Source organism: Manis javanica, chromosome 5 (genome assembly GCF_040802235.1).
Source record: "Manis javanica isolate MJ-LG chromosome 5, MJ_LKY, whole genome shotgun sequence".
Classification (NCBI taxonomy): Eukaryota; Metazoa; Chordata; class Mammalia; order Pholidota; family Manidae; genus Manis; species Manis javanica.
In genome coordinates this window covers 122,344,711-122,362,801 of record NC_133160.1, presented here as the reverse complement: position 1 = coordinate 122,362,801, position 18,091 = coordinate 122,344,711, and the positions used below count along the sequence as shown (strand labels likewise).

Genomic DNA, 18,091 nt, shown 5'->3' with positions numbered 1-18,091 from the left:
TAAGAAGGAATGTCCTGGTGAACATGCTGTGAAAATTGTTGAAATGACAACAAAAGATTTAGAATACTACATGAACTTAGCTGATTAAGCAGCAGAAGGGTTTGAGAGGACTGACTCCAATTTTGAAAGAAGTTCTGCTGTTGATTAAGTGCTATCAAACAGCATCACATGCTACAGATAAATCGTCATTAAAAGAGAAGTCAATCAATCTGGCAAACTTCATTGCTGCCTATTTTTTTAAATTGCCACAGCTTCCTTCAGCAACCACCACCTTCATCTATCAACAGCCTTCAACACTGAGGCCAGACCCTCCACCATCAAAAAGATTACAACTCACTGAAAGTTCTCATGTAGCATTCTTTAGCAGTAAAGTATTTTTTAGCTTAGTCGTGTATATTGTTTCTTTAGACATAATGCTATTGAACACTTAATTGAGTATAGTGTAGTGTAAAGGTAACTTTTGTGTACATAGGGAAACCAAAAAATTCATTTGGCTCCCTTTATTGCATTAGCAGTGATGTGGAACTGAACCTGAAATATCTCCAAGGTATATGCCTATATTCGTTTTAGGTGTACAGCATAGTGACTTGTCACTTAATTACATTATGAAATTCCCCACAATAAGTCCAGTTACCATCTATCACCATACAAAATGTTTACAATATTATGGACTGTATTTCCTATGATGTGCATATGTCTTCAGGTTTTATTTATTTTATAGCTGAAAGGTTTTATTTCTTAATTCCCTTCACTTATTTTCATCTATCCCCTGACCCCCACTGGCAATCATAAGTTTGTTCTCTGTATCCTTCTGTCTACATCTTTTTTATCTTGTTTATTTATTTGCATTGCTCTTTTAGATTCCACATATAAGTGAAATCATACAGCATTTGCCCTTTTTGTTTGACTTATTTCACTTAGCATGATACCCTGTAGGTCTATGCATGTTGTCACAAATGGCAAGATTTCATTCTTTATTATGGCTGAGTAACATTCCATTACATGTATCACATCTTCCTTACCCATTCATCTATGGATAGACACTTAGGTTGCTTCCATATATTGGTTATTGTAAATAATTCTGGGATTGAATATAGGGGTGCATATATCTCTTCAAATTGGTATTATATTTTCTTTGTGTAAATACCCAGAAGTGGAATTGCTGGACCATATAGCAGTTCTATTTTTAATTTTTAAAGGAACTCAGTTCTGTTTTCCACAGTGGCTGAACCAATTTACATTCCCACAAACAGTGAGTGAGGGTTCCCTTTTCTCTACATCTTCACCGACACTTTTTATTTCTTATGTTTTGTGACTAGCCAATCTGATAGGTGTAAGGTAACACCTAATTGTGGTTTGATTTGACTTTCCTTGATGATTAGTGATGTTGAATATCTTTTCATGTGCTTGTTAGCCATATACAGTATAGCATGATAAATGCAAAATTACCTGAGTATTATTTTTCTGTAAGTGCTGAATATACTTTCAAAGTAGAAGTAATTTTAAAACAGTGGAAAGGTTAAAATTTATATAAGGTTGTTAAAGAGTAGAACTGTGTTTAGGAAAATGAGTAAAATAAGTTGTTAAGAATGCTTAGAGTTTGATAGAGCTAGAAAAACTAACCATATTGTCATATTTTCACCTGGCCAATTCTGAAATTGGACAAGTCTAAGATTTTCCTCAAGTTAGTTAACTTCACTTTCCTAATTATAAGAAATAGATTCTAAACCCCACAAATGCAGAAGTTTAGGCTGTAAAATTTTAATATTCCATGTATATGTTATATATATATATATATATATATATATATATATATAGTCTATATAATACAAACTCTCATAAAAGCAGTCATTGAATCAAACATGAAGGTGACTGTATATTCTTTCTACACATACATTAGCCTTTGATTCATTTCCTCATTTCCAGACAATAATGGTAATATTTATTATGCTATCATTAATTTAAATGCAATTCTTTTCTTACATTTTTCTTCTTTATAGTAAAAATGTTATTTTCAAATGTCTTCTCACTTCTTACTACAATCTAAACTTTCTGAAACCACTTAATTAGGAGAAAGCTTATCTACATCTTTCCAAAGATGACAATTCAAATACTAGTTTAACAAGATTCATATTTTATGTGAAGATAGGAATAATGCAAAAAAAAATGCATTTAGGATATAAACTGGAAATTCTTGTGTAAATAACCAGGGCGACAGTTCATATACATTCTGTGATAAGCTCCAGATTTATATTTGTAAAAATTACAAGAATTTCAAAAATACTGGAGTAAATGTACAGAGAATTTGATTATTATGCCAAAAGTTAGAGAAATAATCCATGACAGACCTCTGCACTTCTGTTGTTTGTTTTTCCTTACTATAATACCTTTCTGTTTCTTTTCTTCATATCCAAACCCTATGTATCTTTGTGGTAAAATGTTAGAACTCACCTTCCTGAAGAAATTTTTAACTGGTTAAGCATATTTCAAATAATTCTATTTTATGCTGTATATGTTCTCTGTTCCTACTAACAATTTTAAAAATGATTTTTCCTAAATATTTACAAATTTTAGATGTTAGCTATATGGGTTTATTTTTATAATTTTTTAGATACACGTATTATGTCTTCCTCACAATACTATAATTTGAAGGCTGATGGGATGTCTTCTACCTTCATTTAACTAGCCATTGTCATATATACAGAAAATATTCAGTAATATTCCATACTTTTCCTAAAAGAAATGAAAATAATAAAACTGTTTTACTGATTTTAGTCTAAGATATTATCAAACCGTTTAATATATTGTGAGCTATAAGAAAACTTTTGGAAAAGAAATATTGTTTAACTAAATTCAAAATTTGAAAATCTCTTTAATGAAGCCCATACAATGTACAATACCAAGAATGAATTCTAATGTAAATTATGGATTTTGGGATTCTGATATGGAATGCTGGTGGGGGAGGCTGTGCCTGTGTGGAGACAGGGAGCATATAGGAACTCTATATTCAGCTCAATTTTGCTATGAATCTTAAACTAGTCTAAAATCAAAGCCCACTGAAAAAAAGCTTCATGATAACTTATAGACATTTTCACTAACTTATGGATAAACTTTATTGAAAAAAATTATAAAAATAAAAATCTAATTTAAACAAATCTCACATAAATATTTCCAAGCAAATAATAGTAGGAGATATCTTAATGAAATAAATTTAGCTATTAATAAAATTAAATAGTATAATTTCAATGTATTCTATAAAAACAAAATCCCATGTGGAAGAGGTTTTGTAGAATCTAAGCATTTAGTGAAGACAGCAGGTTAGCTTAAGCACAGCCATCTTAAGAAGCCCAGAGGCCATTTTCTGAATATGTGACTCAGAAAGGCCTTGAAAAACAAGGTGAAAAACAAGTTAGTCAGCCACTGTTAATTGTAGTGACCTTTAGTTAGCTAACCTCAAATCAGTTAATCATACATACCAAGCTTATCTTGCTAGAACCACCCTAAACATTCCGAAAGTGATTTTATCTAACCAGACCCCCGGGATGTGGTGTCAGCCGAAAATTTATGTGTCTATGGACAAACACTGTATTGTAGTTGTGGAAAATTTTGCCTCTTTGAAAATGCTATAAAACCCTCTGGTTTTAGCTGCTCAGGGTCCTTGTTGAGACCCGCTGCGTCGGGCTAACTTGGACCCCAGCTAGCTGGTTCCTGAATAAATTCCCCTTGCTTGTTGCATCAAGAGACGCCTTTCGTGAGTGATTTGGGGCAGCGTCCTCCTCTGGGAGAATCCAACATTTGGGGGCTCGTCCGGGATCGTGCGCTCACCCCGCTTCACTCCTGAAGTCGCTCTTGGAGGAAGAGGTAAGATTAGTGGCGCCTTGGGTTGTCTGTGTTCTGTTTTCTGTTTTTCAGTGAGACTGGTCAGAATTCTGAAAGGGTACCCGTTGTCTGGCAGCTGTCTCGATCCCATAAAGGGATCGAGACTGTGGTCGGTAGACGTACTAGGAGCACCGCAGGCTGCAACCCTGGGGGATGCCTCGGGGAGGTTGGGGGGCCAGGGACACCTGGTAGCCTCCCATCTGTTTTTCCAGCAAAGTGAACCTGATGAGATAGGGTTGATTTTTGGGCGCCGAGAGTATCAACCCTCCGATTCCTTTCGGTTTCTGTTTGAGACTCTGAGGAGAACTAAAAGCGGCTGCTGTGTGTCTAATTTGTGTGTGTCTTTGTTTTTTGTGTCTTTTACGTGTCTAATTATTGTTATACTGACAATGGGACAGACAGTGACAACCCCCCTTAGCCTGACGTTAGATCATTGGACGGAAGTCAGAGCGAGGGCACATAACTTGTCAGTAGAAGTGTAAAAGGGACCTTGGCAGACTTTCTGTACCTCCGAATGGCCCACCTTCAATGTTGGGTGGCCCTCGGAGGGGACTTTTGATCTCCCCACTTTATTAGCAGTAAAAGCTGTTGTCTTCCAGGATTCGTCTCAAGGACACCCGGATCAGCAACCCTACATTGTAGTCTGGCAAGAGTTGGTGGAGAACCCACCGCCCTGGGTAAAGCCCTGGGTACAAAAGAAAATGGGCCCTCGAGTTTTAGCTGCCCAGACTCAACCTCAGAAAAAGGAAAAAGAAACTACCAAAGTTTACCCTGATACTCAAGATTTGCTTATGGTTGATGATCCCCCTCCCCCTCCTTACCCTCCCGCCCCTACGGCACCCCCAGCACCCCCGGCCCCGGCACTCCCAGCACCACCAGCCCCGGCGCCCTCAGTCCCTGATGCTGAGGCAGTGGGGCCGGCTCCAGGACCTGCCCAGGGGACTCGGCACCGCTGAGGGGCCACCTTGGACCCACCGGGTATTTTTCCTCTCCGGTCTTATGGAGTTCCCATCCTTGGGGAAGAAGGGGACCCGCCTTTCCAACCTCTGCAATATTGGCCCTTCTCCTCTGCTGATTTGTATAATTGGAAAGCTAACCACCCGCCCTTTTCAGAGGAACCGCAGAAACTAACTGGTCTGGTAGAGTCCCTGATGTTTTCCCACCAGCCCACCTGGGATGACTGTCAGCAGCTTTTGCAGGTGCTCTTCACCACGGAAGAGAGAGAGAGGATTCTCCTGGAGGCACGAAGGAATGTGCCTGGAACCGACGGGCGACCTTCGCAACTCCCTCATGACATAGAGAGGGGGTTCCTGTTGACTAGACCCAACTGGGACTTTAATTCTCCAGAAGGTAGGGAGCGACTAACCATCTATCGTCAGGCTCTGGTGGCAGGTCTCCGTGGGGCCGCAAGACACCCCACCAATTTGGCCAAGGTAAGAGAGGTCAGCCAGGGAGCCACTGAAGCACCCGCAGTATTCTTAGAGAGCCTGATAGAAGCCTTCAGGCAGTATACTCCCTTTGATCCCACTTCTGAGGGGCATAGTGCTTCAGTGGCCCTTGCTTTTATCAGACAGTCGGCACCCGACATTAGGAAAAAACTTCAGAGATTGGAAGGCTTACAGGATTTGTCGCTGAGGGATTTGGTGAAAGAAGCAGAGAAAGTTTATCATAAGAGAGAGACTGAGGAAGAGAAGGAGTTAAAGAAGGAAAAGGAAAGGGAAAGTAAAGAGGAAAAGAGGGATAGGAAGCATGAGAGAAATTTAACAAAGATCTTGGCTGCAGTAGTAGAAAGTAAGGGATGCCCGCCCTCTAGTGGTAGAACTAGTAAGGCAGAGTCCCTGGGCAACCGACCTCCTTTGGATAAAGATCACTGTGCGTAATGCAAGGAAAAGGGGCATTGGGTGAAAGAATGCCCTAAGAAACCACCGCGGGGACCTCCGAAGAAGGTGTTGTCTCTGCTAGAAGATGAGGATTAGGGAAGACGGGGCTCGGAGCCCCTCCCCAAGCCTAGGGTAACTCTGAAGGTGGAGGGGCAACCCGTTGAGTTTCTGGTGGATACCGGTGCTCAACATTCAGTACTGACCCAAGCTAGAGGCCCCCTTTCTAGCAAAAAGTCTTGGGTGTTCGGGGCCACAGGTCAGAAACAATATGCATGGACTACCCAAAGAACAGTGGACTTAGGAGTGGGACAAGTAAACCACTCATTCCTTGTTATACCGGAATGCCCTACACCCTTGTTAGGAAGAGACATCTTGACCAAAGTCGGGGCCCAAATATCCTTTCAGGCTGAAGATACCCGAGTGACTGATAGAGAGAAGAAACCTTTGGGCCTAAGTATTCTGTCCATAAGATTAGAAGACGAGTACCGCCTTTTTAAAGAACCAGAACCCTCCCGAGTTAATCAAAGGTGGCTCAACCAGTTTCCAGGGGCCTGGGCGGAGACAGCAGGTATGGGGCTTGCTGTAAACCAGCCCCCAGTGGTCATAGAATTGAAAGCCTCAGCCTCACCAGTAACTGTGAGACAATATCCAATGAGTAAAGAAGCCAGAGATGGAATTAGGCCCCATATCCAGAGGCTCATAGAGCAGAGGATATTAGTAAAATGTAAATCCCCATGGAACACTCCCTTGCTGCCTGTAAAGAAAGTGGGAACAGGAGATTATCGACCAGTGCAAGATTTAAGAGAGGTTAATAAGAGAACACAGGACATTCATCCCACTGTGCCGAATCCTTATAACCTGCTAAGCTCTTTGGCCCCAGAAAACACTTGGTATACAGTCTTAGATTTAAAAGACGCCTTCTTTTGTTTGCGCCTGCACCAGAGTAGCCAACCGCTGCTTGCTTTTGAGTGGAAAGACCCCTCCACAGGAACTACTGGACAATTGACCTGGACTCGCTTGCCACAAGGATTCAAGAATTCACCTACCCTCTTCGATGAGGCTTTACACCAGGACTTGGCCTTTTACCAAGCCTCCAACCCACAGGTAACCTTGTTACAATATGTTGATGACTTACTGATAGCCGCCCCTACACAGGAAGTCTGCCAAGAGGCCACTGGAGCCCTTTTGACTGAACTTGCTAAGCTGGGGTATAGAGCATCTGCCAAAAAGGCACAGATCTGCCAACAACAAGTGACTTATTTAGGGTATTCCCTGAGAGAAGGGAAAAGGTGGCTTACTGAAGCCCGGAAGCAGACTGTGACGCAGATCCCGGTCCCTACTACTCCGCGCCAAGTCCGTGAATTTCTGGGAACAGCAGGGTTCTGTAGATTATGGATACCCGGATATGCCACCTTAGCCGCCCCCCTGTACCCCCTAACCAAAGGGGCAGCCCCGTTTGTTTGGGGACCTGAACAGCAACAGGCCTTTGATGAGATCAAGAAGGCCCTCCTGTCGGCACCCGCTCTGGCCTTGCCAGATGTGACTAAGCTGTTCGTCCTTTTTGTGGATGAACGGAGTGGAGTGGCTCAGGGAGTGTTGACCCAGCAATGGGGACCTTGGAAGAGACCTGTCGCCTATTTGTCAAAAAAATTAGACCCAGTAAGTAGCGGATGGCCTGCCTGTTTGAGAGTAGTGGTGGCCATGGCCCTCCTAGTTAAAGATTCTGACAAACTGACACTGGGACAGAAACTCACTGTGGTTGCTCCGCATGCATTGGAGAGTATAATTCGGCAGCCATCCGAGAGATGGATGTCGAATGCCAGAATGACTCACTACCAAACCTTACTCCTGAATCGTGATCGTGTGGAGTTTGCCCCCCCTGCCATTCTAAACCCGGCCACTCTGCTCCCCAATTCGGGGAAGGAAGTGCTTCATACCTGCCAGGAAATCCTGGCTGAGGAGACAGGCACCCGCCAGGACTTGCAAGATCAGCCCTTAGGAGGACCGGGACTCCTGACTTGGTATACGGACGGGAGCAGTTACATCATGGATGGTAAGAGAATGACTGGAGCTGCAGTAGTAGATGATGACCGGACTGTATGGGCCAGTGGACTCCCAACGGGCACCTCTGCACAGCGAGCAGAACTCATCGCCCTGACTCAGGCCCTAAGGATGGCAGAAGGTAAGAGACTTAACGTCTACACTGATAGCAGATACGCCTTTGCCACTGCTCATATACACGGGGCTATTTATAGACAGAGAAGGCTGTTAACTTCTGCCGGGAAAGATTTTAAAAACAAACAAGAGATTTTAGATTTGCTAGAAGCCATCCATAGGCCTAAGGAAGTAGCAATAACACATTGCCCTGGACATCAGAAAGATGACTCTCCAATAGCTCGAGGAAACCGGAGGGCAGACCGAGCCGCAAAGCAAGCGGCTCAGGGAATGAACATTTTACCCCTCCAAGTGTGTCCAGTAGCCACCCACATTAAGAGCTTCCAGTATACACCTGAAGATCTTGTTTGTATAAACAAATTAGGGTTCAAAAATTTCTCGCCCCAAGAGATATACAAGTCTGAAGAAGGGAAAGTTGTCCTGCCCCAGAGAGAGGCAGAGGAATACTTAAGGCAATTACATCAATTGACACATCTGGGAGTGAAAAATCTAAAAACCTTGGTTCGAGACTCCCCTTATCATGTTATTAGATTAGGAAAATTGGCTGACGAGGTTGTAAAAAATTGTGTTCCCTGTCAATTAGTAAACGTGAGCAAAAATCAAGCAATATCTGGAAAAAGACTTCCAGGAGATCACCCAGGAGCTTATTGGGAAGTTGACTTCACTGAAATTAAGCCTGCTAAGTATGGATATAAGTACCTTCTAGTTTTCCTAGACGCATTTTCAGGATGGACAGAGGCGTTCCCCACAAAAACTGAGACAGCTCAGACGGTGTCTAAAAAGATCCTTGAAGAGATATTTCCCAGATTTGGGATCCCAAAGGTAATCGGCTCCGACAACGGCCCTGCCTTTGTTGCCCAGGTAAGTCAGGGATTGGCCAAGATCCTGGGGATGGATTAGAAATTGCATTGTGCATACAGGCCCCAGAGCTCAGGACAGGTAGAAAGGATGAACAGAACTCTAAAAGAGACCTTGACTAAATTGTCCATAGAGACTGGCTTATGTGATTGGTTGGTCCTCCTTCCCTTCGACCTGTTTAGAGTCAGGAACACTCCCGGCCGTTTTGGACTAACGCCTTTTGAAATAATGTTTGGGGCCCCGGCCCCGCTTCAGTCAGCACATCTTCATACATTCCCTGAGTGTGCAACTAATAAGTTTTTGCTTGAAAGGTTACGAGCCTTGGAGGCTGTGCAGAAAGAGGTGTGGGCCTCCATCAAGGAAGCCTATCGGCCAGAGGACCTCTCAGTGCCTCACCAGTTCCAGGTGAGAGACCCTGTCTACGTGAGAAGGCACCGGACAGGAAACCTCGAGCCACGGTGGAAGGGACCTTTCATCATCCTCCTGACTACTCCCACAGCTGTGAAAGTGGATGGCGTCTCTTCCTGGATACACGCTTCACATCTAAAGAAGGCACCCCCGTCGGACCCGGACTGGCGAGTAACTCGGACTGATAACCCCCTTAAGCTTCGCTTGTGTAAAAAAAACTATGTTTTTAGTGATTCTGATGCTCCTGCTACTTCCAACCCACCAGAACCCCAACCCCCATGAACCCAGGTTACTGACATGGCAAATCATTACCCCAGCTTCCCACCAAGTAGTAGTCCAGTTAACAGAACAGCATCCTAGGGGGACTTGGTGGCCTACCCTCACTGTAGACATATGTACTCTCTTTAAACAAGACCCTTGGCACGGAGGTAGAATAGGGAGGCCAGGATGTGGATCTCGGGCTTCTATGAAAGAACTCCAAGATACCTGCTTCAATGTGTGCCCAGCCCCCTCAGCCAATCGTGCCAAGGCCTCACAGTGTGGTGGGCAGACAGACTTTTTCTGCAAAAATTGGGGTTGTGAGCAGACTGGGACATGCTATTAGCTAACAGGGAAGTCTCCTCCAGGCCTCATAAAGGTCCAGCGGAGCACCACTTGCACCCAATGCATGACTAACCCTACCTGCAACTTAACTGACATCTCCTTTACAGATGCAGGAAAAAAGGTGACAAACTGGGAAATAGGGCTTATGTGGGGACTACGACTTTACCAGAATAGATATGATAATGGAGTCTTGTTTATGCTCAGGCTTAAGGTAGAGACCCTTCCAGCTGCCCCAGTAAGACCCAATACTGTCCTAAGAGATCAGCCACGTCTCCCAAAGCAGACCCTAGTCCTACCAGTGGACACTGCCACCATTTCCGCCATCCCCACCCTTGGCCAAGTAGCCCCCTTTCCTGGCACCGGACAACGCCTCCTCAACTTTCTCGAGGGGGCTTTCCGGGTTTTAAACACCACCAACCCTAATAATACCGAATCCTGTTGGTTATGTTTTTCCTCTGGACCTCCTTATTATGAAGGACTGGGGTTGTTAGGCAGCTTTAACAATACAACCAGCCATGAGATCTGTAGTTGGGGCAGCCACAAGACGCTGACTCTGACCGAAGTGACTGGAAAAGGGAAATGCCTAGGCACAGTTCCTCCCACTCATAAGAATCTGTGTAATGAGACCATACCCATAGCCTCCTTGGGTGAAAACAGGTATCTAGTCCCTCCTCCTGAGCGATGGTGGGCTTGTAATACTGGACTGACCCCATGTGTTTCCACCTCCACCTTCAATTCTTCCTGTGATTTCTGTGTTATAGTCCAGCTAGTGCCTAGGCTGATGTACCATGATGATCTCTCATTTGTAACAGAATTTGAACCCAGACAGAGATTTAGAAGAGAACCAGTCTCGCTGACTTTAGCCGTGTTGTTGAGAGTAGGAGTTGCAGCTGGAGTAAGAACGGGGACAGCTGCCATCATCCAAGGGAACCAACACTATGAGGGACTGAGGGCAGCTATTGATGAAGATTTAAAAACTATAGAGCAATTTATTACTAAACTTGAAGAGTCCCTAACTTCTCTTTCTGAAGTAGTGCTGCAGAATCGACGAGGACTAGATCTACTGTTCTTAAAAGAAGGAGGATTGTGTGCAGCCCTAAAAGAAGAATGCTGCTTCTATGCAGACCATTCTGGAATAGTAAGAGATTCAATGTCTAAACTCAGAGAAAGACTAGATCAAAGGAAGAGAGAACGGGAGGCTAGCCAAGGTCTATTTGAATCCTGGTTTACTCGATCCCCATGGCTTACAACCCTGATATCCACCCTGACAGGACCCTTGCTTATTCTTGTATTACTTCTCACTTTTGGTCCCTGTATTTTAAACCGGCTAATATCCTTTGTTAGAGAAAGAGTGAGTACTGTTCAGGTACTAATGCTGAGACAACAGTATCACTCTCTTACGCAGCAAGAAGAAACAAGCATTCCATGATTGGAATATCCAAAAAGAAAAGTGGGGAAATGTAGAATCTAAGCATTTAGTGAAGACAGCAGGTTAGCCTAAGCACAGCCATCTTAAGAAGCCCAGAGGCCATTTTCTGAATATGTGACTCAGAAAGGCCTTGAAAAACAAGGTGAAAAACAAGTTAGTCAGCCACTGTTAATTGTAGTGACCTTTAGTTAGCTAACCTCAAATCAGTTAATCATACATACCAAGCTTATCTTGCTAGAAACACCCTAAACATTCCGAAAGTGATTTTATCTAACCAGACCCCCGGGATGTGGCATCAGCCGAAAATTTATGTGTCTATGGACAAACACTGTATTGTAGTTGTGGAAAATTTTGCCTCTTTGAAAATGCTATAAAACTCTCTGGTTTTAGCTGCTCAGGGTCCTTGTTGAGACCCGCTGTGTCGGGCTAACTTGGACCCCAGCTAGCTGGTTCCTGAATAAATTCCTCTTGCTTGTTGCATCAAGAGATGCCTTTCGTGAGTGATTTGGGGCGGCGTCCTCCTCTGGGAGAATCCAACAGTTTGACCAGTATAAACAAACACATAGAGTAAAACTTATGCTTAATATTTTGCTTAAATATAAACAAATGCTTTGTATTAATGAATGCCTTACACATACAGGACATTTCCTGTTAGAATGAAAAATGTTCAGATATGAACTAGTAATCATTTCTTAGAACACTAAAAGAATGTTGCAGATTAAAGCCTCAGAGTGTTAGACATTAGAATGTTTGTGGTCCAAGAAATATTTAGGATAATATTATTTCTGAGTTTCATGTAAAATTATGGTTTCCATACACTCTACCATGATATTGAACTTATTCCTACAGATAAATTTAAACCAATTAGGGAAAACTGTAATATAAATTCTAAATTATATACAAAACTTACATGCTTTGTGAAATTTTTGTTTAACATCATGAATAGTAGATTTTTGAGTCACCTGAAAAAGAAAAGCAAATGGAGAGGATTAGAAGGAAAAAGTGTTCATTTATTTGCCATATATTTGTACAAGAAGAAAACATATGTGTCAGGGGTAAAAGTATTACAAAATAGCCTGACTGCTGTTTTTAGCTTTTTAGTCATTACTGTTCTGACAGCCTTGAAACATTGTACCAATATATCTTTTTCTAAAATTTCATATTTGTATGGAACAATAAAAGAGTTATTATGCAAGTTCATCCAAACTTTTATCTCTAAAATATATTTTTGAGTTTTCTATTATCCATGAAATTCAATTGCTGGTTTCCAAACCAGTGAGATTATCAACTTAAGTATGAGTAAATTCACAGGATAGAAAGGAAGACTGTATAGCGGATGAGCCTGAGTATATGAAATTGATTAATATGGACAAAAGAAGGAAGCGTTTACTTCAGAGTATAGTGAAAAAAATCTGATCCACACCACCTAGTTTTAAATACTGTATATTTAAAATTCCAACCAAAAATACTATAAATTCATCAAAATCCGTGTTACATATATTATTTGGATTCTTAAAGTGTATAATAGTTTGACCAATTCTTTTGTCCTAATCTACTAAAATTAACTATATCTAGTTTTAACAAAATGAATTAAATAAATGTTTCTTTATTGAAATTGCAAAATGCATGGGGGTAAGAGTTCTAGTCAAAAACCTCAAGCCATTAAATTACTTTTTGATTTTCTGACTCTATTCATAACAACCTTGTAAAATAAATACCTTTCCACCTCTGGCCCCTTCCATTGGCTTATGAAAACCCAACAATCCTTCAAAGTCTACATGAAAAAACATTTTCATGACCATGAACATGTTTAAGCATGTAAACAATATTGTGCACATAATTTATTTTATTTTATTGCTCCAGTAATGTCTTCTTATAGGTGTTGTGGGAGGGTGAAATGAAAAATAAAAGTGCATAAATGCATGGCAAATAATAATACTCCAGGAAGTTCTTATTGTTATATTTAATATTGCATATGTATTAAAGTTAAAACAATAAATACATTTATTTTACCATATTGCATCTATAAACAAGAATATGCTATACACCATTCAGAATTATTTTCTGATTTCTTCAGTGTATATGATTCAAAAATAAGAAAGTTCTAAGAATTAAGCACTTAAGAACAATATTAATTCCCACTGGTATGATCCTGTAAATAGCAAAAGGACCCTAATGAATTCTGTATGAAATTTTCAAATATTTCATAGTAGTGCTATTCTCCGTGGTGTTAGAAATATTTGAAAAATTGTTTTTGGAAAGGATTACAAATATTTATATTTAACATACCATTTCATTTTGATTATTGAACTTTCATATTTGAACATTTAAAAAATGTGGTTTAACAGTGTTCATTGTCTTATCTCACTGTTACTTCATTGCAAAGCACTTTTATATGTTACTTCCTTTGTATGAAGCCTTTTCTATGATCACAGAGATCTTTTATAGGATGCCTACTATTTACATACTTTCTCTAGTGCAAGTATTTGTCTATCAGTTATTTCAAGCGCCATGCAAAAACAAATAATTTTTTTAAGCAATAACTCCTCAATCAGGGTTTGCTACCACTTTATGAAGGCACATCATCTTCTGCTTATGCTTTGGTTGTTCCAACCACATATGCGGGCCTTGAGGCCTTGAGGACAATGACCTCATTTAGTTTTTTGTGTTTCAATATGTAGTACATCATACGACATTGAGGACATTGTCCTTATGTCCTGGAGGACAATGACCTCATATCGTTTTTTGTGTTTCAATATGTAGTACACCATACAACATTGTGGGTAAAATTGAAACAGTTCCAGAATATCTCACCTAGCTTTAGTATATCTGCATATCAATAGGCATTCAGAGGTGGAAAGAAGTATGGCTTTAGTTCAATTGCATCTTTCATCTCCATATCAATGGGTGATTACCTGGGCAACAGAGGGCTTATCTGTGCCTGAGAGGTGAGTGGGGGGCGGGGGCGGTGTTGTTGCTGCTGGAGCAGAGAAGAAAGACTGCCTGGGACTGCAGTTTGTGAGCAATAAACGGGTTTTAAACTTTGTTTCTACCTTTGACTGATTTTGGCTTGTAGAGGTATTTTGCCCCGAGATTTCCTCTCCCCTAACTAACAATTGGCATAGGATTGGCAGGATTCCTGTGAACCCGAAATCTGTCATAATGGGTGTGACCTTTGGGAAGGCTGCCTCTAGAAATGATGGGGAGAAGTGGCGCTCGCGCTGAGGGACATGCGTCTACACTCATGTCGTCGTGGAGGCGTCACTACTGCTGCTGGCCACGCTGACCCCGTCCTGTGGCCTGAGCCTAAGGCTACTGCTTCTGCCACTGCTGCTGCTCTTGCTGCCGGCCGGAGCCTAGTCACAACCATGGAAAGGAGCAGAGGTCCGGGTCACCTTGAAGCAACTGGCTGCTGTGTACCATGCCTTGCTGGCTACAGAGCCCATCACCGGAACAGCTCTGACCAAGGTAATAACCTCCTATCCCATCACGGGGTGGGTGCGAGACTGGACCCAAAGACCACTGAGTGGCGTGGCACAGACACCTCAAAAGACAATGTGGGCCTGTTGGTGGGGCTTGCCTTTCACCTTTGAAGAAGTCAGCTGAGCCCAGAAGGAGTGCCCTGCACTTTGTACAGATCAGCAAACCACCAAGAGGGGTCTAGAGCGTCTCTCTGCAGCCTATAGTTGGTTGCTGGTTTCTGAGAGCCATCCAGGTACCCACTTTATTGAACATGTGTTGCAAGGATGGGTGCAGTAATTAGGAGTAAAATGGATGTGGCTCTGGACATTTCAACACATGGATCGACGATGGCTGGCTCTTCTGGCACCTTGGGGAAAAGTCCTGGAAGCTGGCCTTCTGTGTATTCCTGTAATAACAGCAAATTGGCCCCCGACAATCATGGTTATCTGCTTCTACGGTCTTTGTGTCCTGGATATGCCCCTGGCTGCAGCTGCCAAGTGATGGCTGGAATGGACGAGCTCTAGGACTTAATCTACATGGGACTTTGAACCTAGCTGAATCCTCTGGCTTGAGAATTATGATTTTGTTGCTGTTGTTGAGAAAAAAAATGCTTAAAGAAAGGCTTGACTTTGTCTAAAATGTAAAGGTTTTGTGAACAATCTAGCATGATTGTTAAGAATGAGTAAACAAGTGTAGAAACATATTTTTGTGCTTAGTGAGAGATTATGCTGTAAAGTAACCTAGCTGAATCCTCTGACTTGAGAATTATGATTGTGTTGCTGTTGTTAAGAAAATAATGTTTAAAGAGAGGCTTGACTTTGTCTAATGTTTGATAAAAGTTTTGTGAGCAATCTAGCATGATTGTTAGGAATGAGTAAACAAGTGTAGAAACGTATTTTGTGTTTAGTGAGAGATTATACTGTAAAGTACATTTACTTAATTTGCATAGGCTGAATCCTCTGGCTTGAGGATTATCAAGATTTTATAGCTATTGTTATTGCATGTTACTAGATTGGTCGGAAGAGGGGGATTGAGTAAATTGTAAGGCGAGATTTCTGGAAGGGTTGATTGTGGGTAAAATTGAAACATTTCCAGAATATCTCCCCTGGCTTTAGTATATCTGCATATCAATAGGTGTTCAGAGGTGGAAAGAAGTATGGCTTTAGTGCATTTGCATCTTTCATCTCCATATCAATGGGTCATTACCTGGGCAACAGAGGGCTTATCTGTACCTGAGAGGTGAGGGAAAGGACCGGTGTAGTGGCTGCTGGAGCAGAGAAGAAAGATGGACAGAGACTGCAGAAGTGAGCAATAAATGGGTTTTAAACTTTATGTCTCCCTTTGACTGATTTTGGTTTGTAGAGGTATTTTGCCCTGAGATTTCCTCTCCCCTGACTAACAGACATGTAACCAAGTTTAAGTCACTTTTGTTGAAATCAAAAATATAGCTGTGAATGCAAAGTCATGTGAAAATAGGCAGTTCTTTAATCTGATATGAAAAGTGTTTCTCAAGCAGATTTCTTTAGAAAAATGTATGCTTTTCTTCAAGCTAGAATAATTTAAATGACAATGTACTTTTTTCTCTGAATTTGCAAACTTTCAAGACGAAGATAATGTTCTCTTAAAAGAAGCCTACATGTGGGAGTGGATTGTTATTACAAGCTTTCAACAAACTTTTAAAATTATTTTTTATTTTTGAAAATTGCATTTGACTTTCATATGTTATAAAAGTGCTGATTTTGAATAAATCTTTGAGAACTGCCCTTTCTGGAGCAATTTTAGTCAAATACAGCAGGCAAAAATAATTAACCATTAAATGATTCAGACAGCGTTGCTCAATTAGCCACCAGACTGTGCTTGATCAACGCTTTCAGTACTTCAGTTGTACTCAGAGCACAAAGAGAGGAAAAGATGATAATTAACAGAGCATTTCAGACTTTATGATTACTAAACTGATGTCTCTGTAGCTTCATCAGGAAGTTTATTCATAATAACTTCTACTTTTTAGCAAGTTTTACAACCTCTTAAAAAGGACAAGCTATCATCAGAATAATTTATTCACTTTTATAAATCACAATTAATTGTGCAGATGGGAGAAATGAGTATTCCAACATCTGAAATCCTGAAATTCTCTTTATTAATGTTTCTTTCTCAATGGAGGAAATTAATCTTAATCTTAAAATGTCAAGTAGACAAGGTAACTGGTGTTTGTTAGTTGAATCAAAATTCACTTTTAAATTGCAACTGGTCTAGTTGAATTTTGGGTCATTATTACTTTATCCAACATTTAACTTGATGAGCTTAGAAAAAGCTTTTCACTTTCAAACAAAATCTAGGATTTGCTTGAATGTGCCGTATACAAAGATATTTCACAAAAAATAATTCTTGTGTACTACTGCTACTTTTTAAAACTATATTTTAGCTGCTTTCTAGTGAATCTTTGAAGTGAACAGATGTCTCCAGAATACTGTGTAGCCTGTTTAGAGAAATGAAAATTAAGTGGTGAAGAACAACCACTTGAAATTCATTTGACAGAGTAATTGCAATGTGCAAACCAAACATTGTCAGTAAACTTGGTTAAAAAATTAAATGTCTACTAGTAAAGACACAGAAAGAAACAGAATAAAAGATAAATTGAGTAGAAATGATTAGAGATAGAGGTGTGAAAATATAGACACACACATACACACACACACACACGCACACGCACACACACAAAAAAATATCCAGTGCCGGGCTCCTAATTGGCAAGAGCTTTTTCTTCCACACAGAGTACTAGCCTAAGGAATCAGGTTTTAAGATTGATTAATTTAGGAAAATGGGAAATATGCCTCTAAGAATTTCCATTAGAAGATTTTAACAAATAGAATAAGTGTTGCAATTATTTTATCGGAAAGGACAATGACTTTTCTGTATAAACAAATATTATTTTACTCTAAGTACTCTTTAGATTGTTACTAAAACTTAAATAAGCAATCCATATAAAAATACTTGTACAAATTCAGAATCTATTTGGTATGTTATAAAATATCAAGAATTTACACTGTAAATACAATTGACATGACCCTATGGATATGCAGAGATATCAGTTTTTATAAGGTTTAAATGATTTAAATTTAATTGAATTTCATTTGCTATTTAAGAAATTGAGAATTATATTATACCACATCAATTGTATATCTTTATATACTATAATGAATTATTTAAAATGAGTTCTTATATTAAACTAATATATTATGTATATATACACAGTCTATATATTTCAGATGTTTGTACCATGACAAATGGTCTTTACATGCTGCAGTAACACATTTGCCTTTTCAGTTCAACAAAAAAATAAACACTGACATATAAATAATCCCTTAGATATTCCCTCTAGAAAGTCTCAAAGATATAT

The 18,091-nt window shown here is 40.5% G+C and overlaps 1 protein-coding gene across 2 annotated transcripts in view; it reads right to left on the bottom strand.

Moving 5' to 3' along the window:
- Positions 1-18,091, bottom strand: part of TECRL (trans-2,3-enoyl-CoA reductase like) — a 125,575-nt gene that overhangs the window by 83,991 nt on the left and 23,493 nt on the right. For both annotated transcript variants that reach the window (XM_073237531.1, XM_073237530.1), the window contains exon 2: positions 12,143-12,194. In XM_073237531.1, coding sequence (XP_073093632.1) covers positions 12,143-12,194 — 52 coding nt within the window. The remainder of the gene's footprint in view (positions 1-12,142; positions 12,195-18,091) is intronic.